The sequence below is a fragment of the Ascaphus truei genome, chromosome 20, assembly GCF_040206685.1.
Source record: "Ascaphus truei isolate aAscTru1 chromosome 20, aAscTru1.hap1, whole genome shotgun sequence".
In the NCBI taxonomy this organism is placed as follows: Eukaryota; Metazoa; Chordata; class Amphibia; order Anura; family Ascaphidae; genus Ascaphus; species Ascaphus truei.
Genome location: NC_134502.1, coordinates 1,583,071 through 1,607,758, shown reverse-complemented (window position 1 = coordinate 1,607,758; position 24,688 = coordinate 1,583,071). Strand labels below are relative to the sequence as shown.

The 24,688-nt window shown below is 49.8% G+C and overlaps 1 protein-coding gene and 1 long non-coding RNA gene across 2 annotated transcripts in view; both read right to left on the bottom strand.

The window, feature by feature from the left end:
• LOC142471342 (uncharacterized) overlaps positions 1-24,688 on the bottom strand; it is a 52,954-nt gene that overhangs the window by 12,046 nt on the left and 16,220 nt on the right. The window lies entirely within an intron of this gene.
• The window catches only part of LOC142471340 (uncharacterized), a gene marked incomplete at its 5' end in the record, with an annotated part of 37,987 nt that overhangs the window by 8,784 nt on the left and 4,515 nt on the right, over positions 1-24,688 (bottom strand). Inside the window, 11 exons of the mRNA XM_075578166.1 lie at positions 9,731-9,891; positions 10,522-10,670; positions 10,717-10,766; positions 12,998-13,192; positions 13,640-13,977; positions 14,291-14,294; positions 14,738-14,860; positions 20,312-20,460; positions 20,727-20,730; positions 21,311-21,364; positions 22,478-22,531. Of these exons, the coding sequence (XP_075434281.1) occupies positions 9,731-9,891; positions 10,522-10,670; positions 10,717-10,766; positions 12,998-13,192; positions 13,640-13,977; positions 14,291-14,294; positions 14,738-14,860; positions 20,312-20,460; positions 20,727-20,730; positions 21,311-21,364; positions 22,478-22,531 (1,281 nt within the window). The remainder of the gene's footprint in view (positions 1-9,730; positions 9,892-10,521; positions 10,671-10,716; positions 10,767-12,997; positions 13,193-13,639; positions 13,978-14,290; positions 14,295-14,737; positions 14,861-20,311; positions 20,461-20,726; positions 20,731-21,310; positions 21,365-22,477; positions 22,532-24,688) is intronic.

Genomic DNA, 24,688 nt, shown 5'->3' with positions numbered 1-24,688 from the left:
GGGGAAGTGTAGTGGGAGCTGCATTAGTTGGAGTAACTGTAGTGGGTGCTGCAATAGTAGGGGTATCTGTAGTTGGTGCTGCAGTAGTAGGGGTATCTGTAGTGGGTGTTGCAGTAGTAGGGGTAACTGTAGTGGGTGCTACAGTAGTAGGGGTAACTGTAGTGGGTGCAGCAGTAGTAGGGGTAACTGTAGTGGGTGCTGCAGTAGATGGGGAATCTGTAGTGGGTGTTGCAGTAGTAGGGGTATCTGTAGTGGGTGCTGCAGTAGTAGGGGTAACTATATTTGGTGCTGCAGTAGTAGGGGTAACTGTAGTGGGTACTGCAGAAGTTGTGGTAACTGCAGTGGGTGTTGTAGTAGGGGTATCTGTAGTTGGTACTGCAGTGGTAGGGGTAACTCTAGTTGGTGCTGCAGTAGTAGGGGGAAGTGTAGTGGGAGCTACAGTAGTAGGGGTATCAGTAGTGGGAGCTGCAGTAGTAGGGGTAACTGTAGTGGGTGCTGCAGTAGTAGGTGTATCTGTAGTGGGTGCTGCAGTAGTAGGGGGAAGTGTAGTGGGAGCTGCAGTAGTAGGGGTATCTGTAGTGGGTGTTGTAGTAGGGGTATCTGTAGTTGGTATTGCAGTGGTAGGGGTAACTGTAGTCGCTGCTAAAGTAGTAGGAGTAGCTGTAGTTTGTGCAGCAGTAGTAGGGGTAACTGTAGTTGGTGCTGCAGCAGTAGAGGTATCTGTAGTTGGTGCTGCAGTAGTAGAGGTATCTGTAGTTGGTGCTGCAGTAGTAGAGGTATCTGTAGTTGGTACTGCAGTGGTAGGGGAAAATGTAGTGAGTGCTACAGTAGTAGGGGTAATTGTAGAGGGTGCTGCAGTAGTAGGGGGAAGTGTAGTGGGAGCTACAGTAGTAGCGGTATCAGTAGTGGGAGCTGCAGTAGTTGGGGTAACAGTAGTTGGTGCTGCAGTAGTAGGGGTATCTGTAGTTGGTGCTGCAGTAGTAGGGGGAAGTGTAGTGGGAGCTGCATTAGTTGGAGTAACTGTAGTGGGTGCTGCAATAGTAGGGGTATCTGTAGTTGGTGCTGCAGTAGTAGGGGTATCTGTAGTGGGTGTTGCAGTAGTAGGGGTATCTGTAGTGGGTGCGGCAGTAGTAGGGGAAACGGTAGTCGGTGTTACAGTAGTAGGGGTAATTGTAGAGGATGCTGCAGTAGTAGGTGTATCTGTAGTGGGTGCTGAAGTAGTAGGGGTAACTGTAGTGGTTTCAGCAGTAGTAGGGGTATTTGTAGTTGGTGCTGCAGAAGTAGGGATAACTGTTGTTGGTGCTGCAGTTGTAGGGGGAAGTGTAGTGGGTGCTGCAGTAGTAGGGGTATCAGTAGTGGGAGATGCAGTTGTTGGGGTAACTGTAGTGGGTGCTGCAGTAGATGAGGTATCTGTGGTGGGTGTTGCCGTAGTAGGGGTATCTGTAGTTGGTAAGGCAGTGGTAGGGGTAACTGTAGTTGGTGCTGCAGTAGTAGGGGTATCTGTAGTGGGTGCTGCTGTAGTAGGAGTATCTGTTGTGGGTGCTGCAGTAGATGGGGTATCTGTAGTGGGTGTTGCAGTAGTAGGGGTAACTGTAGTTGGTGCTGCAGTAGTAGGAGTAACTGTAGTCGGTGTTGCAGTACTAGGGGTATCTGTAGTGGGTGCTGCACTAGTAGGGGGAAGTGTAGTGGGTGCTGCAGTAGTAGGGGTATCAGTAGTGGGAGCTGCAGTAGTAGGGGTATCTGTAGTGGTTGCTACAGTAGTAGGGGAAATGGTAGTCGATGCTACAGTAGTAGGGGTAACTGAAGTGGGTGCAGCAGTAGTAGGGGTATCTGTAGTTAGTGCTGCAGTAGTAGGGGTAACTGTAGTTGGTGCTGCAGTAGTAGAGGTATCTGTAGTGGGTGCTGCAGAAGTATGGGTATCTGAAGTGGGTGCTGCAGTAGTTGGGGTAACTGTAGTGGGTGCTACAGTAGTAGGGGAAACGGTAGTCGGTGCTAAAGTAGTAGGAGTAACTACTGTAGTGACTGCTGCAGTAGTAGGGGTAACTGTAGTGGGTGCTGCAGTAGTAGGGGTATCTGAAGTGGATGCTGCAGTAGTAGGGGTATCTGTAGTAGGTGCTGCAGTAGTAGGGGAAACGGTAGTCGGTGCTAAAATAGTAGGAGTAACTGTAGTGAGTGCTGCAGTAGTAGGGGTAACTGTAGTTGGTGCTGCAGTAGTAGGGGGAAGTGTAGTGGGAGCTGCAGTAGTTGGAGTAACTGTAGTGGGTACTGCAGTAGTAGGGGTATCTGTAGTGGGTGCTGCAGTAGTAGGGGGAAGTGTAGTGGGAGCTGCAGTAGTAGGGGTATCTGTAGTGGGTGTTGCAGTAGTAGGGGTAACTGTAGTGGGTGCTACAGTAGTAGGGGTATCTGTAGTGGGTGCTGCAGTAGTAGGGGTAACTATATTTAGTGCTGCAGTAGTAGGGGTATCTGTAGTGGGTGCTGCAGAAGTTGTGGTAACTGCAGTGGGTGTTGTAGTAGGAGTAACTGTAGTTGGTGCTGCAGTAGTATGGGTGTCTGTAGTTGGTGCTGCAGTAGTAGGGGGAAGTGTAGTGGGAGCTGCAGTAGTAGGGGTATCTGTAGTTGGCACTGCAGTAGTAGGGGGTAGTGTAGTGGGTGCTGCAGTAGTAGGGGTATCTGTAGTGGGTGCTGCAGTAGTACGGGTATCTGTAGTTGGTGCTGCAGTAGTAGGGGTATCTGTAGTTGGTGCTGCAGTAGTAGGGGGAAGTGTAGTGGGAGCTGCAGTAGTAGGGGTATCTGTAGTTGGCACTGCAGTAGTAGGGGGTAGTGTAGTGGGTGCTGCAGTAGTAGGGGTATCCGTAGTGGGTGCTGCAGTAGTACGGGTATCTGTAGTTGGTGCTGCAGTAGTAGGGGTATCTGTAGTTGGTGCTGCAGTAGTAGGGGTAACTGTAGTGGGTGCTACAGTAGAAGGGGAAACAGTAGTCGGTGCTACAGTAGTAGGGGTAACTGTAGTGGGTGAAGCAGTAGTACGGGTATCTGTAGTTGATGCTGCAGTAGTAGGGGTATCTGTAGTGGGTGTTGTAGTAGGGGTATCTTTTGTTGGTACTGCAGTAGTAGGGATAACTGTAGTTGGTGCTGCAGTAGTAGGGGTATCTGTAGTTGGTGCTGCAGTAGTAAGGGGAAGTGTAGTGGGAGCTGCAGTAATAGGAGTAACTGTAGTGGGTGCTGCAGTAGTAGGGGTAGCTGTAGTTGGTGCTACAGTAGTAGGGGTAACTGTAGTGGGTGCTGCAGTAGTAGTGGTATCTGTAAAGGGTGTTGTAGTAGGGGTATCTGTAGTTGGTACTGCAGTGGTAGGGGTAACTGTAGTTGGTGCTGCAGTAGTAGGGGTATCTGTAGTGGGTGCTGCAGAAGTTGTGGTAACTGCAGTGGGTGTTGTAGTAGGAGTAACTGTAGTTGGTGCTGCAGTAGTAGGGGTGTCTGTAGTTGGTGCTGCAGTTGTAGGGGGAAGTGTAGTGGGAACTGCAGTAGTAGGGGTATCTGTAGTTGGCGCTGCAGTAGTAGGGGGTAGTGTAGTGTGTGCTGCAGTAGTAGGGGTATCTGTAGTGGGTGCTGCAGTAGTAGGGGAAACGGTAGACGCTGCTACAGTAGTAGGGGTAATTGTAGAGGGTGCTGCAGTAGTAGGGGTATCTGTAGTTGGTACTGAAGTAGTAGGGGTAACTGTAGTAGTTTCAGCAGTAGTAGGGGTATCTGTAGTTTTTGCTGCAGAAGTAGGGGTAACTGTTGTTGCTGCTGTAGTAGTAGGGGTATCTGTAGTCGGTGTTGCTGTAGTAGGAGTATCTGTAGTGGGTGCTGCAGTAGATGGGGTATCTGTAGTGGGTGTTGCAGTAGTGGGGTTACCTGTAGTTGGTGCTGCTGTAGTAGGAGTAACTGTAGTGGGTGTTGCAGTTGTAGGGGTATCTGTAGTTGGTGCTGCACTAGTAGGGGTAACTGTAGTTGGTGCTGCAGTAGTAGGGGTATCTGTAGTGGGTGTTGCAGTTGTAGGGGTATCTGTAGTTGGTGCTGCATTAGTAGGGGTAACTGTAGTTGGTGCTGCAGTAGTAGGGGTATCTGTAGTGGGTGCTGCAGTTGTAGGGGTATCTGTAGTGGGTGTTGCAGTTGTAGGGGTATCTGTAGTTGGTGCTGCAGTAGTAGGGGTAACTGTAGTTGGTGCTGCAGTAGTAGGGGTATCTGTTGTGGGAGTTGCAGTAGTAGGGGTATCTGTAGTTGGTGCTGCAGTAGTAGGGGAAACGATAGTCGGTGCTACAGTAGTAGGGGTATCTGTAGTGGGTGCTGCAGTAGTAGGGGTATCTGTAGTTGGTGCTGCATTAGTAGGGGTATCTGTAGTTGGTGCTGAAGTAGTAGGGGTATCTGTAGTGGGTGCTGCAGTAGTAGGGGTAACTATATTTGGTGCTGCAGTAGTAGGGGTATCTGTAGTGGGTACTGCAGAAGTTGTGGTAACTGCAGTGGGTGTTGTAGTAGGGGTATCTGTAGTTGGTACTGCAGTGGTAGGGGTAACTGTAGTTGGTGCTTCAGTAGTAGGGGTATCTGTAGTGGGTGCTGCAGAAGTTGTGGTAACTGCAGTGGGTGTTGTAGTAGGGGTATCTGTAGTTGGTACTGCAGTGGTAGGGGTAACTGTAGTTGGTGCTGCAGTAGTAGGGGTATCTGTAGTGGGTGCTGCAGTAGTACGGGTATCTGTAGTTGGTGCTGCAGTAGTAGGGGTATCTGTAGTTGGTGCTGCAGTAGTAGGGGGAAGTGTAGTGGGAGCTGCAGTAGTAGGGGTATCTGTAGTTGGCACTGCAGTAGTAGGGGGTAGTGTAGTGGGTGCTGCAGTAGTAGGGGTATCCGTAGTGGGTGCTGCAGTAGTACGGGTATCTGTAGTTGGTGCTGCAGTAGTAGGGGTATCTGTAGTTGGTGCTGCAGTAGTAGGGGTAACTGTAGTGGGTGCTACAGTAGAAGGGGAAACAGTAGTCGGTGCTACAGTAGTAGGGGTAACTGTAGTGGGTGAAGCAGTAGTACGGGTATCTGTAGTTGATGCTGCAGTAGTAGGGGTATCTGTAGTGGGTGTTGTAGTAGGGGTATCTTTTGTTGGTACTGCAGTAGTAGGGATAACTGTAGTTGGTGCTGCAGTAGTAGGGGTATCTGTAGTTGGTGCTGCAGTAGTAAGGGGAAGTGTAGTGGGAGCTGCAGTAATAGGAGTAACTGTAGTGGGTGCTGCAGTAGTAGGGGTAGCTGTAGTTGGTGCTACAGTAGTAGGGGTAACTGTAGTGGGTGCTGCAGTAGTAGGGGTATCTGTAAAGGGTGTTGTAGTAGGGGTATCTGTAGTTGGTACTGCAGTGGTAGGGGTAACTGTAGTTGGTGCTGCAGTAGTAGGGGTATCTGTAGTGGGTGCTGCAGAAGTTGTGGTAACTGCAGTGGGTGTTGTAGTAGGAGTAACTGTAGTTGGTGCTGCAGTAGTAGGGGTGTCTGTAGTTGGTGCTGCAGTTGTAGGGGGAAGTGTAGTGGGAACTGCAGTAGTAGGGGTATCTGTAGTTGGCGCTGCAGTAGTAGGGGGTAGTGTAGTGTGTGCTGCAGTAGTAGGGGTATCTGTAGTGGGTGCTGCAGTAGTAGGGGAAACGGTAGACGCTGCTACAGTAGTAGGGGTAATTGTAGAGGGTGCTGCAGTAGTAGGGGTATCTGTAGTTGGTACTGAAGTAGTAGGGGTAACTGTAGTAGTTTCAGCAGTAGTAGGGGTATCTGTAGTTTTTGCTGCAGAAGTAGGGGTAACTGTTGTTGCTGCTGTAGTAGTAGGGGTATCTGTAGTCGGTGTTGCTGTAGTAGGAGTATCTGTAGTGGGTGCTGCAGTAGATGGGGTATCTGTAGTGGGTGTTGCAGTAGTGGGGTTACCTGTAGTTGGTGCTGCTGTAGTAGGAGTAACTGTAGTGGGTGTTGCAGTTGTAGGGGTATCTGTAGTTGGTGCTGCACTAGTAGGGGTAACTGTAGTTGGTGCTGCAGTAGTAGGGGTATCTGTAGTGGGTGTTGCAGTTGTAGGGGTATCTGTAGTTGGTGCTGCATTAGTAGGGGTAACTGTAGTTGGTGCTGCAGTAGTAGGGGTATCTGTAGTGGGTGCTGCAGTTGTAGGGGTATCTGTAGTGGGTGTTGCAGTTGTAGGGGTATCTGTAGTTGGTGCTGCAGTAGTAGGGGTAACTGTAGTTGGTGCTGCAGTAGTAGGGGTATCTGTTGTGGGAGTTGCAGTAGTAGGGGTATCTGTAGTTGGTGCTGCAGTAGTAGGGGAAACGATAGTCGGTGCTACAGTAGTAGGGGTATCTGTAGTGGGTGCTGCAGTAGAAGGGGTATCTGTAGTTGGTGCTGCATTAGTAGGGGTATCTGTAGTTGGTGCTGAAGTAGTAGGGGTATCTGTAGTGGGTGCTGCAGTAGTAGGGGTAACTATATTTGGTGCTGCAGTAGTAGGGGTATCTGTAGTGGGTACTGCAGAAGTTGTGGTAACTGCAGTGGGTGTTGTAGTAGGGGTATCTGTAGTTGGTACTGCAGTGGTAGGGGTAACTGTAGTTGGTGCTTCAGTAGTAGGGGTATCTGTAGTGGGTGCTGCAGAAGTTGTGGTAACTGCAGTGGGTGTTGTAGTAGGAGTAACTGTAGTTGGTGCTGCAGTAGTAGGGGTAGCTGTAGTTGGTGCTACAGTAGTAGGGGTAACTGTAGTGGGTGCTGCAGTAGTAGGGGTATCTGTAAAGGGTGTTGTAGTAGGGGTATCTGTAGTTGGTACTGCAGTGGTAGGTGTAACCGTAGTTGGTGCTGCAGTAGTAGGGGTATCTGTAGTTGGTGTTGCAGTAGTAGGGGTATCTGTAGTTGGTAAGGCAGTGGTAGGGGTAACTGTAGTGGGTGCTAAAGTAGTAGGGGTAATTGTAGAGGGTGCTGCAGTAGTAGGGGGAAGTGTAGTGGGAGCTACAGTAGTAGTGGTATCAGTAGTGGGTGCAGCAGTAGTAGGGGAAATGGTAGTCGATGCTACAGTACTAGGGGTAACTGAAGTGGGTGCAGCAGTAGTAGGGGTATCTGTAGTTAGTGCTGCAGTAGTAGGGGTAACTGTAGTTGGTGCTGCAGTAGTAGGGGTATCTGTAGTGGGTGCTTCAGAAGTAGGGGTATCTGAAGTGGGTGCTGCAGTAGTTGGGGTAACTGTAGTGGGTGCTACAGTAGTAGGGGAAACGGTAGTCGGTGCTAAAGTAGTAGGAGTAACTGTAGTGAGTGCTGCAGTAGTAGGGGTAACTGTAGTGGGTGCTGCAGTAGTAGGGGTATCTGTAGTTGGTGCTGCAGTAGTAGGGGTAACTGTAGTGGGTGCTACAGTAGAAGGGGAAACAGTAGTCGGTGCTACAGTAGTAGGGGTAACTGTAGTGGGTGAAGCAGTAGTACGGGTATCTGTAGTTGATGCTGCAGTAGTAGGGGTATCTGTAGTGGGTGTTGTAGTAGGGGTATCTTTTGTTGGTACTGCAGTAGTAGGGATAACTGTAGTTGGTGCTGCAGTAGTAGGGGTATCTGTAGTTGGTGCTGCAGTAGTAAGGGGAAGTGTAGTGGGAGCTGCAGTAATAGGAGTAACTGTAGTGGGTGCTGCAGTAGTAGGGGTAGCTGTAGTTGGTGCTACAGTAGTAGGGGTAACTGTAGTGGGTGCTGCAGTAGTAGGGGTATCTGTAAAGGGTGTTGTAGTAGGGGTATCTGTAGTTGGTACTGCAGTGGTAGGGGTAACTGTAGTTGGTGCTGCAGTAGTAGGGGTATCTGTAGTGGGTGCTGCAGAAGTTGTGGTAACTGCAGTGGGTGTTGTAGTAGGAGTAACTGTAGTTGGTGCTGCAGTAGTAGGGGTGTCTGTAGTTGGTGCTGCAGTTGTAGGGGGAAGTGTAGTGGGAACTGCAGTAGTAGGGGTATCTGTAGTTGGCGCTGCAGTAGTAGGGGGTAGTGTAGTGTGTGCTGCAGTAGTAGGGGTATCTGTAGTGGGTGCTGCAGTAGTAGGGGAAACGGTAGACGCTGCTACAGTAGTAGGGGTAATTGTAGAGGGTGCTGCAGTAGTAGGGGTATCTGTAGTTGGTACTGAAGTAGTAGGGGTAACTGTAGTAGTTTCAGCAGTAGTAGGGGTATCTGTAGTTTTTGCTGCAGAAGTAGGGGTAACTGTTGTTGCTGCTGTAGTAGTAGGGGTATCTGTAGTCGGTGTTGCTGTAGTAGGAGTATCTGTAGTGGGTGCTGCAGTAGATGGGGTATCTGTAGTGGGTGTTGCAGTAGTGGGGTTACCTGTAGTTGGTGCTGCTGTAGTAGGAGTAACTGTAGTGGGTGTTGCAGTTGTAGGGGTATCTGTAGTTGGTGCTGCACTAGTAGGGGTAACTGTAGTTGGTGCTGCAGTAGTAGGGGTATCTGTAGTGGGTGTTGCAGTTGTAGGGGTATCTGTAGTTGGTGCTGCATTAGTAGGGGTAACTGTAGTTGGTGCTGCAGTAGTAGGGGTATCTGTAGTGGGTGCTGCAGTTGTAGGGGTATCTGTAGTGGGTGTTGCAGTTGTAGGGGTATCTGTAGTTGGTGCTGCAGTAGTAGGGGTAACTGTAGTTGGTGCTGCAGTAGTAGGGGTATCTGTTGTGGGAGTTGCAGTAGTAGGGGTATCTGTAGTTGGTGCTGCAGTAGTAGGGGAAACGATAGTCGGTGCTACAGTAGTAGGGGTATCTGTAGTGGGTGCTGCAGTAGAAGGGGTATCTGTAGTTGGTGCTGCATTAGTAGGGGTATCTGTAGTTGGTGCTGAAGTAGTAGGGGTATCTGTAGTGGGTGCTGCAGTAGTAGGGGTAACTATATTTGGTGCTGCAGTAGTAGGGGTATCTGTAGTGGGTACTGCAGAAGTTGTGGTAACTGCAGTGGGTGTTGTAGTAGGGGTATCTGTAGTTGGTACTGCAGTGGTAGGGGTAACTGTAGTTGGTGCTTCAGTAGTAGGGGTATCTGTAGTGGGTGCTGCAGAAGTTGTGGTAACTGCAGTGGGTGTTGTAGTAGGAGTAACTGTAGTTGGTGCTGCAGTAGTAGGGGTAGCTGTAGTTGGTGCTACAGTAGTAGGGGTAACTGTAGTGGGTGCTGCAGTAGTAGGGGTATCTGTAAAGGGTGTTGTAGTAGGGGTATCTGTAGTTGGTACTGCAGTGGTAGGTGTAACCGTAGTTGGTGCTGCAGTAGTAGGGGTATCTGTAGTTGGTGTTGCAGTAGTAGGGGTATCTGTAGTTGGTAAGGCAGTGGTAGGGGTAACTGTAGTGGGTGCTAAAGTAGTAGGGGTAATTGTAGAGGGTGCTGCAGTAGTAGGGGGAAGTGTAGTGGGAGCTACAGTAGTAGTGGTATCAGTAGTGGGTGCAGCAGTAGTAGGGGAAATGGTAGTCGATGCTACAGTACTAGGGGTAACTGAAGTGGGTGCAGCAGTAGTAGGGGTATCTGTAGTTAGTGCTGCAGTAGTAGGGGTAACTGTAGTTGGTGCTGCAGTAGTAGGGGTATCTGTAGTGGGTGCTTCAGAAGTAGGGGTATCTGAAGTGGGTGCTGCAGTAGTTGGGGTAACTGTAGTGGGTGCTACAGTAGTAGGGGAAACGGTAGTCGGTGCTAAAGTAGTAGGAGTAACTGTAGTGAGTGCTGCAGTAGTAGGGGTAACTGTAGTGGGTGCTGCAGTAGTAGGGGTATCTGTAGTGGGTGCTGCAGTAGTAGGGGAAACGGTAGTCGGTGCTAAAGTAGTAGGAGTAACTGTAGTGAGTGCTGCAGTAGTAGGGGTAACTGTAGTTGGTGCTGCAGTAGTAGGGGGAAGTGTAGTGAGAGCTGCAGTAGTTGAAGTAACTGTAGTGGGTACTGCAGTAGTAGGGGTATCTGTAGTGGGTGCTGCAGTAATAGGGGAAATGGTAGTCGGTGCTACAGTAGTAGGGGTAACTGTAGTGGGTGCAGCAGTAGTAGGGGTATCTGTAGTTGGTGTTGCAGTAGTAGGGGTAACTGTAGTGGGTGCTGCAGTAGATGGGGAATCTGTAGTGGGTGTTGCAGTAGTAGGGGTATCTGTAGTGGGTGCTGCAGTAGTAGGGGTAACTATATTTGGTGCTGCAGTAGTAGGGGTAACTGTAGTTGGTGCTGCAGTAGTAGGGGTAACTGTAGTTGGTGCTGCAGTAGTAGGGGTATCTGTAGTGGGTGCTGCAGTAGTAGGGGTAACTGTAGTTGGTGCTGCAGTAGTAGGGGTAACTGTAGTTGGTGCTGCAGTAGTAGGGGTAACTGTAGTTGGTGCTGCAGTAGTAGGGGTATCTGTAGTGGGTGCTGCAGAAGTTGTGGTAACTGCAGTGGGTGTTGTAGTAGGAGTAACTGTAGTTGGTGCTGCAGTAGTAGGGGTGTCTGTAGTTGGTGCTGCAATAGTAGGGGGAAGTGTAGTGGGAGCTGCAGTAGTAGGGGTATCTGTAGTTGGCGCTGCAGTAGTAGGGGGTAGTGTAGTGGGTGCTGCAGTAGTAGGGGTATCTGTAGTGGGTGCTGCAGTAGTTGGGGAAACGGTAGATGCTGCTACAGTAGTAGGGGTAATTGTAGAGGGTGCTGCAGTAGATGGGGTATCTGTAGTTGGTGCTGAAGTAGTAGGGGTAACTGTAGTAGTTTCAGCAGTAGTAGGGGTATCTGTTGTTGGTGCTCTAGTAGTAGGGGTATCTGTAGTGGGTGTTGCAGTAGTGGGGTTACCTGTAGTTGGTGCTGCAGTAGTAGGAGTAACTGTAGTCGGTGTTGCAGTACTAGGGGTATCTGTAGTGGAAGCTGCAGTTGTTGGGGTAACTGTACTGGGTGCTGCAGTAGTAGGGGTATCTGTAGTGGGTGCTGCAGTAGTAGGGGTATCTGTAGTGGGTGTTGCAGTTGTAGGGGTATCTGTAGTTGGTGCTGCAGTAGTAGGGGTAACTGTAGTTGGTGCTGAAGTAGTAGGGGTATCTGTAGTGGGTGTTGCAGTTGTAGGGGTATCTGTAGTTGGTGCTGCATTAGTAGGGGTAACTGTAGTTGGTGCTGCAGTAGTAGGGGTATCTGTAGTGGGTGCTGCAGTTGTAGGGGTATCTGTAGTGGGTGTTGCAGTTGTAGGGGTATCTGTTGTGGGAGTTGCAGTAGTAGGGGTATCTGTAGTTGGTGCTGCTGTAGTAGGGGAAACGGTAGTCGGTGCTGCAGTAGTAGGGGTATCTGTAGTGGGTGCTGCAGTAGTAGGGGTATCTGTAGTGGGTGCTGCAGTAGTAGGGGTATCTGTAGTGGGTGTTGCAGTTGTAGGGGTATCTGTAGTTGGTGCTGCAGTAGTAGGGGTAACTGTAGTTGGTGCTGCAGTAGTAGGGGTATCTGTAGTGGGTGTTGCAGTTGTAGGGGTATCTGTAGTTGGTGCTGCATTAGTAGGGGTAACTGTAGTTGGTGCTGCAGTAGTAGGGGTATCTGTAGTGGGTGCTGCAGTTGTAGGGGTATCTGTAGTGGGTGTTGCAGTTGTAGGGGTATCTGTTGTGGGAGTTGCAGTAGTAGGGGTATCTGTAGTTGGTGCTGCAGTAGTAGGGGAAACGGTAGTCGGTGCTGCAGTAGTAGGGGTATCTGTAGTGTGTGCTGCAGTAGTAGGGGTATCTGTAGTTGGTGCTGCAGTAGTAGGGGTATCTGTAGTTGGTGCTGAAGTAGTAGGGGTATCTGTAGTGGGTGATGCAGTAGTAGGGGAAACGGTAGTCGGTGCAACAGTAGTAAGGGTAACTGTAGAGGGTGCAGCAGTAGTAGGGGTATCTGTAGGTGGTGCTGCAGTAGTAGGGGTAACTGTAGTGGGTGCTGCAGTAGTAGGGGTATCTGTAGTGGGTGCTGCAGTAGTAGGGGAAACGGTAGTCGGTGCTAAAGTAGTAGGAGCATCTGTAGTTGGTGCTGCAGTTGTAGGGGTAACTGTAGTTGGTGCTGCAGTAGTAGGGGTATCTGTAGTTGGTGCTGCTGTAGTAGGGGGAAGTGTAGTGGGAGATGCAGTAGTTGGAGTAACAGTAGTGGGTGCTGCAGTAGTAGGGGTATCTGTAGTGGGTGCTACAGTAGTAGGGGGAAGGGTAGTGGGAGCTGATGTAGTTGGGGTAACTGTAGTGGGTGCTGCTGTAGAAGGGGTATCTGTAGTTGATGCTGCAGTAGTAGGGGTATCTGTAGTGAGTGCTGCAGTAGTAGGGGAAATGGTAGTCGGTGCTACAGTAGATGGGGTAACTGTAGTGGGTGCAGCAGTAGTAGGGGTAACTGTAGTGGGTGCTGCAGGAGTAGGGGAAACGGTAGTCGGTGCTAAAGTAGTAGGAGTATCTGTAGTTGGTGCTGCTGTGGTAGGGGTATCTGTAGTGGGTGTTGCAGTAGTAGGGGTATCTGTAGTGGGTGCTGCAGTAGTAGGGGTATCTGTAGTGGGTGCTGCAGTAGTAGGGGAAACGGTAGTCGGTGCAAAAGTAGTAGGAGTATCTGTAGTTGGTTCTGCAGTTGTAGGGGTAACTGTAGTTGGTGCTGCAGTAGTAGGGCTATCTGTAGTTGGTGCTGCAGTAGTACGGGAAAGTGTAGTGGGAGCTGCAGTAGTTGGAGTAACTGTAGTGGGTGCTGCAGTAGTAGGGGTATCTGTAGTGGGTGCTACAGTAGTAGGGGGAAGGGTAGTGGGAGCTGATGTAGTTGGGGTAACTGTATTAGGTGCTGCTGTAGTAGGGGTATCTGTAGTTGATGCTGCAGTAGTAGGGGTATCTGTAGTGAGTGCTGCAGTAGTAGGGGAAATGGTATTCGGTGCTACAGTAGATGGGGTAACTGTAGTGGGTGCAGCAGTAGTAGGGGTAACTGTAGTGGGTGCTGCAGTAGTAGGGGAAACGGTAGTCGGTGCTAAAGTAGTAGGAGTATCTGTAGTTGGTGCTGCTGTGGTAGGGGTATCTGTAGTGGGTGTTGCAGTAGTAGGGGTATCTGTAGTGGGTGCTGCAGGAGTAGGGGTATTTGTAGTGGGTGCTGCAGTAGAAGGGGAAACGGTAGTCGGGGCTAAAGTAGTAGGAGTATCTGTAGTTGGTGCTGCAGTAGTAGGGGTAACTGTAGTCAGTGCAAAAGTAGTAGGAGTATCTGTAGTTGGTGCTGCAGTAGTAGGGGTATCTGTAGTGAGTGGTGCTGTTGTAGGGGTAACTGTAGTGGGTGCTGCAGTAGTAGGGGTATCTGTAGTGGGTGTTGCAGTTGTAGGGGTATCTGTAGTTGGTGCTGCATTAGTAGGGGTAACTGTAGTTGGTGCTGCAGTAGTAGGGGTATCTGTAGTGGGTGCTGCAGTTGTAGGGGTATCTGTAGTGGGTGTTGCAGTTGTAGGGGTATCTGTAGTTGGTGCTGCAGTAGTAGGGGTAACTGTAGTTGGTGCTGCAGTAGTAGGGGTATCTGTTGTGGGAGTTGCAGTAGTAGGGGTATCTGTAGTTGGTGCTGCAGTAGTAGGGGAAACGATAGTCGGTGCTACAGTAGTAGGGGTATCTGTAGTGGGTGCTGCAGTAGTAGGGGTATCTGTAGTTGGTGCTGCATTAGTAGGGGTATCTGTAGTTGGTGCTGAAGTAGTAGGGGTATCTGTAGTGGGTGCTGCAGTAGTAGGGGTAACTATATTTGGTGCTGCAGTAGTAGGGGTATCTGTAGTGGGTACTGCAGAAGTTGTGGTAACTGCAGTGGGTGTTGTAGTAGGGGTATCTGTAGTTGGTACTGCAGTGGTAGGGGTAACTGTAGTTGGTGCTTCAGTAGTAGGGGTATCTGTAGTGGGTGCTGCAGAAGTTGTGGTAACTGCAGTGGGTGTTGTAGTAGGAGTAACTGTAGTTGGTGCTGCAGTAGTAGGGGTAGCTGTAGTTGGTGTTGTAGTAGGGGTATCTTTTGTTGGAACTGCAGTGGTAGGGGTAACTGTAGTTGATGTTAAAGTACTAGGGATAACTGTAGTGGGTGCTGCAGTAGTAGGGGTAGCTGTAGTTGGTGCTACAGTAGTAGGGGTAACTGTAGTGGGTGCTGCAGTAGTAGGGGTATCTGTAAAGGGTGTTGTAGTAAGGGTATCTGTAGTTGGTACTGCAGTGGTAGGTGTAACCGTAGTTGGTGCTGCAGTAGTAGGGGTATCTGTAGTTGGTGTTGCAGTAGTAGGGGTATCTGTAGTTGGTAAGGCAGTGGTAGGGGTAACTGTAGTGGGTGCTAAAGTAGTAGGGGTAATTGTAGAGGGTGCTGCAGTAGTAGGGGGAAGTGTAGTGGGAGCTACAGTAGTAGTGGTATCAGTAGTGGGTGCAGCAGTAGTAGGGGAAATGGTAGTCGATGCTACAGTACTAGGGGTAACTGAAGTGGGTGCAGCAGTAGTAGGGGTATCTGTAGTTAGTGCTGCAGTAGTAGGGGTAACTGTAGTTGGTGCTGCAGTAGTAGGGGTATCTGTAGTGGGTGCTCCAGAAGTAGGGGTATCTGAAGTGGGTGCTGCAGTAGTTGGGGTAACTGTAGTGGGTGCTACAGTAGTAGGGGAAACGGTAGTCGGTGCTAAAGTAGTAGGAGTAACTGTAGTGAGTGCTGCAGTAGTAGGGGTAACTGTAGTGGGTGCTGCAGTAGTAGGGGTATCTGTAGTGGGTGCTGCAGTAGTAGGGGAAACGGTAGTCGGTGCTAAAGTAGTAGGAGTAACTGTAGTGAGTGCTGCAGTAGTAGGGGTAACTGTAGTTGGTGCTGCAGTAGTAGGGGGAAGTGTAGTGAGAGCTGCAGTAGTTGAAGTAACTGTAGTGGGTACTGCAGTAGTAGGGGTATCTGTAGTGGGTGCTGCAGTAATAGGGGAAATGGTAGTCGGTGCTACAGTAGTAGGGGTAACTGTAGTGGGTGCAGCAGTAGTAGGGGTATCTGTAGTTGGTGTTGCAGTAGTAGGGGTAACTGTAGTGGGTGCTGCAGTAGATGGGGAATCTGTAGTGGGTGTTGCAGTAGTAGGGGTATCTGTAGTGGGTGCTGCAGTAGTAGGGGTAACTATATTTGGTGCTGCAGTAGTAGGGGTAACTGTAGTTGGTGCTGCAGTAGTAGGGGTAACTGTAGTTGGTGCTGCAGTAGTAGGGGTATCTGTAGTGGGTGCTGCAGTAGTAGGGGTAACTGTAGTTGGTGCTGCAGTAGTAGGGGTAACTGTAGTTGGTGCTGCAGTAGTAGGGGTAACTGTAGTTGGTGCTGCAGTAGTAGGGGTATCTGTAGTGGGTGCTGCAGAAGTTGTGGTAACTGCAGTGGGTGTTGTAGTAGGAGTAACTGTAGTTGGTGCTGCAGTAGTAGGGGTGTCTGTAGTTGGTGCTGCAATAGTAGGGGGAAGTGTAGTGGGAGCTGCAGTAGTAGGGGTATCTGTAGTTGGCGCTGCAGTAGTAGGGGGTAGTGTAGTGGGTGCTGCAGTAGTAGGGGTATCTGTAGTGGGTGCTGCAGTAGTTGGGGAAACGGTAGATGCTGCTACAGTAGTAGGGGTAATTGTAGAGGGTGCTGCAGTAGATGGGGTATCTGTAGTTGGTGCTGAAGTAGTAGGGGTAACTGTAGTAGTTTCAGCAGTAGTAGGGGTATCTGTTGTTGGTGCTCTAGTAGTAGGGGTATCTGTAGTGGGTGTTGCAGTAGTGGGGTTACCTGTAGTTGGTGCTGCAGTAGTAGGAGTAACTGTAGTCGGTGTTGCAGTACTAGGGGTATCTGTAGTGGAAGCTGCAGTTGTTGGGGTAACTGTACTGGGTGCTGCAGTAGTAGGGGTATCTGTAGTGGGTGCTGCAGTAGTAGGGGTATCTGTAGTGGGTGTTGCAGTTGTAGGGGTATCTGTAGTTGGTGCTGCAGTAGTAGGGGTAACTGTAGTTGGTGCTGAAGTAGTAGGGGTATCTGTAGTGGGTGTTGCAGTTGTAGGGGTATCTGTAGTTGGTGCTGCATTAGTAGGGGTAACTGTAGTTGGTGCTGCAGTAGTAGGGGTATCTGTAGTGGGTGCTGCAGTTGTAGGGGTATCTGTAGTGGGTGTTGCAGTTGTAGGGGTATCTGTTGTGGGAGTTGCAGTAGTAGGGGTATCTGTAGTTGGTGCTGCTGTAGTAGGGGAAACGGTAGTCGGTGCTGCAGTAGTAGGGGTATCTGTAGTGGGTGCTGCAGTAGTAGGGGTATCTGTAGTGGGTGCTGCAGTAGTAGGGGTATCTGTAGTGGGTGTTGCAGTTGTAGGGGTATCTGTAGTTGGTGCTGCAGTAGTAGGGGTAACTGTAGTTGGTGCTGCAGTAGTAGGGGTATCTGTAGTGGGTGTTGCAGTTGTAGGGGTATCTGTAGTTGGTGCTGCATTAGTAGGGGTAACTGTAGTTGGTGCTGCAGTAGTAGGGGTATCTGTAGTGGGTGCTGCAGTTGTAGGGGTATCTGTAGTGGGTGTTGCAGTTGTAGGGGTATCTGTTGTGGGAGTTGCAGTAGTAGGGGTATCTGTAGTTGGTGCTGCAGTAGTAGGGGAAACGGTAGTCGGTGCTGCAGTAGTAGGGGTATCTGTAGTGTGTGCTGCAGTAGTAGGGGTATCTGTAGTTGGTGCTGCAGTAGTAGGGGTATCTGTAGTTGGTGCTGAAGTAGTAGGGGTATCTGTAGTGGGTGATGCAGTAGTAGGGGAAACGGTAGTCGGTGCTACAGTAGTAAGGGTAACTGTAGAGGGTGCAGCAGTAGTAGGGGTATCTGTAGGTGGTGCTGCAGTAGTAGGGGTAACTGTAGTGGGTGCTGCAGTAGTAGGGGTATCTGTAGTGGGTGCTGCAGTAGTAGGGGAAACGGTAGTCGGTGCTAAAGTAGTAGGAGCATCTGTAGTTGGTGCTGCAGTTGTAGGGGTAACTGTAGTTGGTGCTGCAGTAGTAGGGGTATCTGTAGTTGGTGCTGCTGTAGTAGGGGGAAGTGTAGTGGGAGATGCAGTAGTTGGAGTAACAGTAGTGGGTGCTGCAGTAGTAGGGGTATCTGTAGTGGGTGCTACAGTAGTAGGGGGAAGGGTAGTGGGAGCTGATGTAGTTGGGGTAACTGTAGTGGGTGCTGCTGTAGAAGGGGTATCTGTAGTTGATGCTGCAGTAGTAGGGGTATCTGTAGTGAGTGCTGCAGTAGTAGGGGAAATGGTAGTCGGTGCTACAGTAGATGGGGTAACTGTAGTGGGTGCAGCAGTAGTAGGGGTAACTGTAGTGGGTGCTGCAGGAGTAGGGGAAACGGTAGTCGGTGCTAAAGTAGTAGGAGTATCTGTAGTTGGTGCTGCTGTGGTAGGGGTATCTGTAGTGGGTGTTGCAGTAGTAGGGGTATCTGTAGTGGGTGCTGCAGTAGTAGGGGTATCTGTAGTGGGTGCTGCAGTAGTAGGGGAAACGGTAGTCGGTGCAAAAGTAGTAGGAGTATCTGTAGTTGGTTCTGCAGTTGTAGGGGTAACTGTAGTTGGTGCTGCAGTAGTAGGGCTATCTGTAGTTGGTGCTGCAGTAGTACGGGGAAGTGTAGTGGGAGCTGCAGTAGTTGGAGTAACTGTAGTGGGTGCTGCAGTAGTAGGGGTATCTGTAGTGGGTGCTACAGTAGTAGGGGGAAGGGTAGTGGGAGCTGATGTAGTTGGGGTAACTGTATTAGGTGCTGCTGTAGTAGGGGTATCTGTAGTTGATGCTGCAGTAGTAAGGGTATCTGTAGTGAGTGCTGCAGTAGTAGGGGAAATGGTAGTCGGTGCTACAGTAGATGGGGTAACTGTAGTGGGTGCAGCAGTAGTAGGGGTAACTGTAGTGGGTGCTGCAGTAGTAGGGGAAACGGTAGTCGGTGCTAAAGTAGTAGGAGTATCTGTAGTTGGTGCTGCTGTGGTAGGGGTATCTGTAGTGGGTGTTGCAGTAGTAGGGGTATCTGTAGTGGGTGCTGCAGGAGTAGGGGTATTTGTAGTGGGTGCTGCAGTAGAAGGGGAAACGGTAGTCGGGGCTAAAGTAGTAGGAGTATCTGTAGTTGGTGCTGCAGTAGTAGGGGTAACTGTAGTCAGTGCTAAAGTAGTAGGAGTATCTGTAGTTGGTGCTGCAGTAGTAGGGGTATCTGTAGTGAGTGGTGCTGTTGTAGGGGTAACTGTAGTGGGTGCTGCAGTAGTAGATGTATCTGTAGTGGGTGCTGCAGTAGTAGATGTATCTGTAGTGGGTGTTGCAGTAGTTGGGATAACTGTAGTGGGTGCTGCAGTAGTAGGGGTATCTGTAGTGGGTGCTGCAGTAGTAGATGTATCTGTAGTGGGTGTTGCAGTAGTTGGGGTAACTGTAGTGGGTGCTGCAGTAGTAGGGGTATCTTTAGTCGGTGCTGCAGTAGTAGGTGGTGTTTCAGTAGATGCCCTGGTGGTGCTATCAGTTGTAGTTCCAGATGTGGAGGTATCTGAAATGCTGCTCACGGTACCTGCAGTGGTAGATTCAGAAACATTAGTTATAATGGGAGCTGCATTAATAGTAGTGGTATCTGTTGTTGATGCTGCAATAGTATTTTGAGCTGCAGAAGTAGGGGTATCTGTCGTGGGTGCAGCAGTAGTAGGGGAATCTGTAGTGGGTGCTGCTGAAGTTGGGGTATCTGTAGTGGGTGAGGCAGTAGTAGGGGTAACTGTAGTTGGTGCTGCAGTAGTAGGGGTATCTGTAGTGGGTGCTGCAGTAGTAGGGGTATCTGTAGTGGGTGAGGCAGTAGTAGGGGTAACTGTAGTTGGTGATGCAGAAGTAGGGGGAAGTGTAGTGGGAGCTGCAGTAGTTGGAGTAACTGTAGTGGGTGCTGCAGTAGTAGGGGTATCTGTTGTGGGAGTTGCAGTAGTAGGGGTATCTGTAGTTGGTGCGGCAGTAGTAGGGGAAACGGTAGTCGGTGCTACAGTAGTAGGGGTAACTGTAGTGGGTGCTGCAGTAGTAGGGGTATCTGTAGTTGGTGCTACAGTAGTAGGGGTATCTGTAGTGGGTGCTGCAGTAGTAGGGGTAACTGTAGTGGGTGCTGCAGTAGTAGGGGTATCTGTAAAGGGTGTTGTAGTAGGGGTATCTGTAGTTGGTACTACAGTGGTAGGTGTAACTGTAGTTGGTGCTGCAGAAGTAGGGGGAAGTGTAGTGGGAGCTGCAGTAGTTGGAGTAACTGTTGTGGGAGTTGCAGTAGTAGGGGTATCTGTAGTTGGTGCGGCAGTAGTAGGGGAAACGGTAGTCGGTGCTACAGTAGTAGGGGTAACTGTAGTGGGTGCTGCAGTAGTAGGGGTAGCTGTAGTTGGTGCTACAGTAGTAGGGGTATCTGTAGTGGGTGCTGCAGTAGTAGGGGTAACTGTAGTGGGTGCTGCAGTAGTAGGGGTATCTGTAAAGGGTGTTGTAGTAGGGGTATCTGTAGTTGGTACTGCAGTGGTAGGTGTAACTGTAGTTCGTGCTACAGTAGTAGGGGTAAATGTAGTGGGTGCTACAGTAGTTGGGGAAAGTGTAGTGGGAGCTACAGTAGTAGCGGTATCAGTAGTGGGAGCTGCAGTAGTTGGGGTAACTGTAGTGGGTGCTGCAGTAGTAGGGGGAAGTGTAGTGGGAGCTGCAGTAGTTGGAGTAACTGTAGTGGGTGCTACAGTAGTAGGGGTAGCTGTAGTTGGTGCTGCAGTAGTAGGGGTATCTGTAGTGGGTGCAGCAGTATTAGGGGGAAGTGTAGTGGGTGCTGAAGAAGCTGTGGTAACTGTAGTGGGTGCTGCAGTAGTAGGGGGAATTGTAGTGGGAGCTGCAGTAGTAGGGGTATCTGTAGTGGGTGTTGCAGTAGTAGGGGTATCTGTAGTAGGTACTGCAGTAGTAGGGGAAATGGTAGACGGTGCTACAGTAGTAGGGGTAATTGTAGAGGGTGCTGCAGTAGTAGGGGTATCTGTAGTTGGTGCTGAAGTAGTAGGGGTAACTGTAGTAGTTTCAGCAGTAGTAGGGGTATCTGTAGTTGGTGCTGCAGAAGTAGGGGTAACTGTTGTTGGTGCTGCAGTAGTAGGGGTATCTGTAGTGGGTGTTGCTGTAGTAGGAGTATCTGTAGTGGGTGCTGCAGTAGATGGGGTATCTGTAGTCGGTGTTGCAGTAGTGGGGTTACCTGTAGTTGGTGCTGCAGTAGTAGGAGTAACTGTAGTCGGTGTTGCAATACTAGGGGTATCTGTAGTGGATGCTGCAGTAGTAGGGGGAAGTGTAGTGGGAGCTACAGTAGTAGGGGTATCAGTTGTGGGAGCTGCAGTTGTTGGGGTAACTGTAGTGGGTGCTGCAGTAGTAGGGGTATCTGTAGTGGGTGCTGCAGTAGTAGGGGTATCTGTAGTGGGTGTTGCAGTTGTAGGGGTATCTGTAGTTGGTGCTGCAGTAGTAGGGGTAACTGTAGTTGGTGTTGCAGTAGTAGTGGTATCTGTAGTTGGTACTGCAGTAGTAGTGGTATCAGTAGTTGGTACTGCAGTGGTAGGGGTAACTGTAGTTCGTGCTGCAGAAGTAGGGGGAAGTGTAGTGGGAGCTACAGTAGTAGCGGTATCAGTAGTGGGAGCTGCAGTAGTTGGAGTAACTGTAGTGGGTGCTACAGTAGTAGGGGTAGATGTAGTTGGTGCTACAGTAGTAGGGGTAGCTGTAGTTGGTGCTGCAGTAGTAGGGGTATCTGTAGTGGGTGCTGCCGTATTAGGGGGAAGTGTAGTGGGTGCTGAAGAAGCTGTGGTAACTGTAGTGGGTGCTGCAGTAGTAGGGGGAATTGTAGTGGGAGCTGCAGTAGTAGGGGTATCTGTAGTGGGTGTTGCAGAAGTAGGGGTATCTGTAGTAGGTACTTCAGTAGTAGGAGAAACGGTAGACGGTGCTACAGTAGTAGGGGTAATTGTAGAGGGTGCTGCAGTAGTAGGGGTATCTGTAGTTGGTGCTGAAGTAGTTGGGGTAACTGTAGTAGTTTCAGCAGTAGTAGGGGTATCTGTAGTTGGTGCTGCAGAAGTAGGGGTAACTGTTGTTGGTGCTGCAGTAGTAGGGGTATCTGTAGTGTGTGTTGCTGTAGTGGGGTTACCTGTAGTTGGTGCTGCAGTAGTAGGAGTAACTGTAGTCGGTGTTGCAATACTAGGGGTATCTGTAGTGGGTGCTACAGTAGATGGGGTATCTGTAGTGGGTGTTGCAGTAGTGGGGTTACCTGTAGTTGGTGCTGCAGTAGTAGGAGTAACTGTAGTCGGTGTTGCAATACTAGGGGTATCTGTAGTGGGTGCTGCAGTAGTAGGGGGAAGTGTAGTGGGAGCTACAGTAGTAGGGGTATCAGTTGTGGGAGCTGCAGTTGTTGGGGTAACTGTAGTGGGTGCTGCAGTAGTAGGGGTATCTGTAGTGGGGGCTGCAGTAGTAGGGGTATCTGTAGTGGGTGTTGCAGTTGTAGGGGTATCTGTAGTTAGTGCTGCAGTAGTAGGGGTAACTGTAGTTGGTGCTGCAGTAGTAGGGGTATCTGTAGTGGGTGTTGCAGTTGTAGGGGTATCTGTAGTTGGTGCTGCAGTAGTAGGGGTAACTGTAGTTGGTGCTGCAGTAGTAGGAGTTTCTGTAGTGGGTGCTGCAGTTGTAGGGGTATCTGTAGTGGGTGTTGCAGTTGTAGGGGTAACTGTAGTGGGTGCTGCAGTGGTAGGGGTATCTGTAGTGGGTGTTGCAGTTGTAGGGGTATCTGTAGTTGGTGCTGCAGTAGTAGGGGTAACTGTAGTTGGTGCTGCAGTAGTAGGGGTATCTGTTGTGGGAGTTGCAGTAGTAGGGGTATCTGTAGTTGGTGCTGCTGTAGTAGGGGTATCTGTAGTGGGTGCTGCTGTAGTAGGGGAATCTGTAGTGGGTGTTGCAGTAGTAGGGATAACTGTAGTTGGTGCTGCTGTAGTAGGGGAATCTGTAGTGGGTGTTGCAGTAGTAGGGGTAACTGTAGTGGGTGTTGCAGTAGTAGGGGTATCTGTAGTGTGTGCTGCAGTAGTTGGGGTATCTGTAGTTGGTGCTGCAGTATTAGGGGTAACTGTAGTTGGTGCTGCAGTAGTAAGGGTATCTGTAGTGGGTGCTGCAGTAGTAGGGGTATCTGTAGTGGGTGCTGCAGTAGTAGGGGTATCTGTAGTTGGTGCTGAAGTAGTAGGGGTATCTGTAGTGGGTGATGCAGTAGTAGGGGAAATGGTAGTCGGTGCTACAGTAGTAGGGGTAACTGTAGAGGGTGCAGCAGTAGTAGGGGTATCTGTAGTTGGTGCTGCAGTAGTAGGAATAACTGTAGTTGGTGCTGCAGTAGTAGGGGTATCTGTAGTGGGTGCTGCAGTAGTAGGGGAAACGGTAGTCGGTGCTAAAGTAGGAGTATCTGTAGTTGGTGCTGCAGTAGTAGGGGTAACTGTAGTTGGTGCTGCAGTAGTAGGGGTATCTGTTGTGGGAGTTGCAGTAGTAGGGGTATCTGTAGTTGGTGCGGCAGTAGTAGGGGAAACGGTAGTCGGTGCTACAGTAGTAGGGGTAACTGTAGTGGGTGCTGCAGTAGTAGGGGTATCTGTAGTGGGTGCTGCAGTAGTAGGGGTATCTGTAGTGGGTGTTGCAGTTGTAGGGGTATCTGTAGTTAGTGCTGCAGTAGTAGGGATAACTGTAGTTGGTGCTGCAGTAGTAGGGGTATCTGTAGTGGGTGTTGCAGTTGTAGGGGTATCTGTAGTTGGTGCTGCAGTAGTAGGGGTAACTGTAGTTGGTGCTGCAGTAGTAGGAGTTTCTGTAGTGGGTGCTGCAGTTGTAGGGGTATCTGTAGTGGGTGTTGCAGTTGTAGGGGTAACTGTAGTGGGTGCTGCAGTGGTAGGGGTATCTGTAGTGGGTGTTGCAGTTGTAGGGGTATCTGTAGTTGGTGCTGCAGTAGTAGGGGTAACTGTAGTTGGTGCTGCAGTAGTAGGGGTATCTGTTGTGGGAGTTGCAGTAGTAGGGGTATCTGTAGTTGGTGCTGCAGTAGTAGGGGTAACTGTAGTTGGTGCTGCAGTAGTAGGGGTATCTGTAGTGGGTGCTGCTGTAGTAGGGGAATCTGTAGTGGGTGTTGCAGTAGTAGGGATAACTGTAGTTGTTGCTGCAGTAGTAGGGGTATCTGTAGTGTGTGCTGCAGTAGTTGGGGTATCTGTAGTTGGTGCTGCAGTATTAGGGGTAACTGTAGTTGGTGCTGCAGTAGTAAGGGTATCTGTAGTGGGTGCTGCAGCAGTAGATGTATCTGTAGTGAGTGCTGCAGTAGTAGATGTATCTGTAGTGAGTGCAGTAGTAGATGTATCTGTAGTGGGTGCAGCAGTAGTTGATGTATCTGTAGTGAGTGCTGTAGTGAGTGCTGTAGTAGTTGATGTATCTGTAGTGAGTGCTGTAGTAGTTGATGTATCTGTAGTGGGTGCAGCAGTAGTTGATGTATCTGTAGTGATTGCAGCAGTAGTAGATGTATCTGTAGTGAGTGCTGCAGTAGTAGATGTATCTGTAGTGAGTGCTGCAGTAGTAGGGGTATCTGTAGTGGGTGCTGCAGTAGTAGGGGTAACTGTAGTGGGTGCTGCAGTAGTAGATGTATCTGTAGTGAGTGCTACAGCAGTAGATGTATCTGTAGTGGGTGCTGCAGTAGTAGATGTATCTGTAGTGAGTGCTGCAGTAGTAGATGTATCTGTAGTGAGTGCTGCAGTAGTAGATGTATCTGTAGTGAGTGCTGCAGTAGTAGGGGTATCTGTAGTGGGTGCTGCAGTAGTAGGGGTATCTGTAGTGGGTGCTGCAGTAGTTGATGTATCTGTAGTGAGTGCTGCAGTAGTAGATGTATCTGTAGTGAGTGCTGCAGTAGTAGATGTATCTGTAGTGAGTGCTGCAGTAGTAGGGGTATCTGTAGTGGGTGCTGCAGTAGTAGGGGTATCTGTAGTGGGTGCTGCAGTAGTTGATGTATCTGTAGTGAGTGCTGCAGTAGTAGATGTATCTGTAGTGGGTGCAGCAGTAGTAGATGTATCTGTAGTGGGTGCTGTAGTAGATGTATCTGTAGTGGGTGCTACAGTAGTAGGGGTATCTGTAGTGGGTGCTGCAGTAGTAGATGTATCTGTAGTGAGTGCTGCAGTAGTAGGGGTATCTGTAGTGGGTGCTGCAGTAGTAGATGTATCTGTAGTGGGTGCTGCAGTAGTAGATGTATCTGTAGTGAGTGCTGCAGTAATAGCTGTATCTGTAGTGGGTGCTACAGTAGTAGGGGTATCTTTAGTGAGTGCTGCAGTAGTAAGGGTAACTGTAGTGGGTGCAGCAGTAGTAGATGTATCTGTAGTGGGTGCTACAGTAGTAGGGGTATCTGTAGTGGGTGCTGCAGTAGTAGATGTATCTGTAGTGGGTGCTGCAGTAGTAGATGTATCTGTAGTGAGTGCTGCAGTAGTAGCTGTATCTGTAGTGGGTGCTACAGTAGTAGGGGTATCTTTAGTGAGTGCTGCAGTAGTAGGGGTAACTGTAGTGGGTGCAGCAGTAGTAGATGTATCTGTAGTGAGTGCTGTAGTAGATGTATCTGTAGTGGGTGCTACAGTAGTAGATGTATCTGTAGTGGGTGCTGCAGTAGTAGATGTATCTGTAGTGAGTGCAGTAGTAGATGTATCTGTAGTGGGTGCAGCAGTAGTTGATGTATCTGTAGTGATTGCAGCAGTAGTAGATGTATCTGTAGTGGGTGCTGCAGTAGTAGATGTATCTGTAGTGAGTGCTGCAGTAGTAGATGTATCTGTAGTGAGCGCTGCAGTAGTAGATGTATCTGTAGTGAGTGCTGCAGTAGTAGGGGTATCTGTAGTGGGTGCTGCAGTAGTAGGGGTATCTGTAGTGGGTGC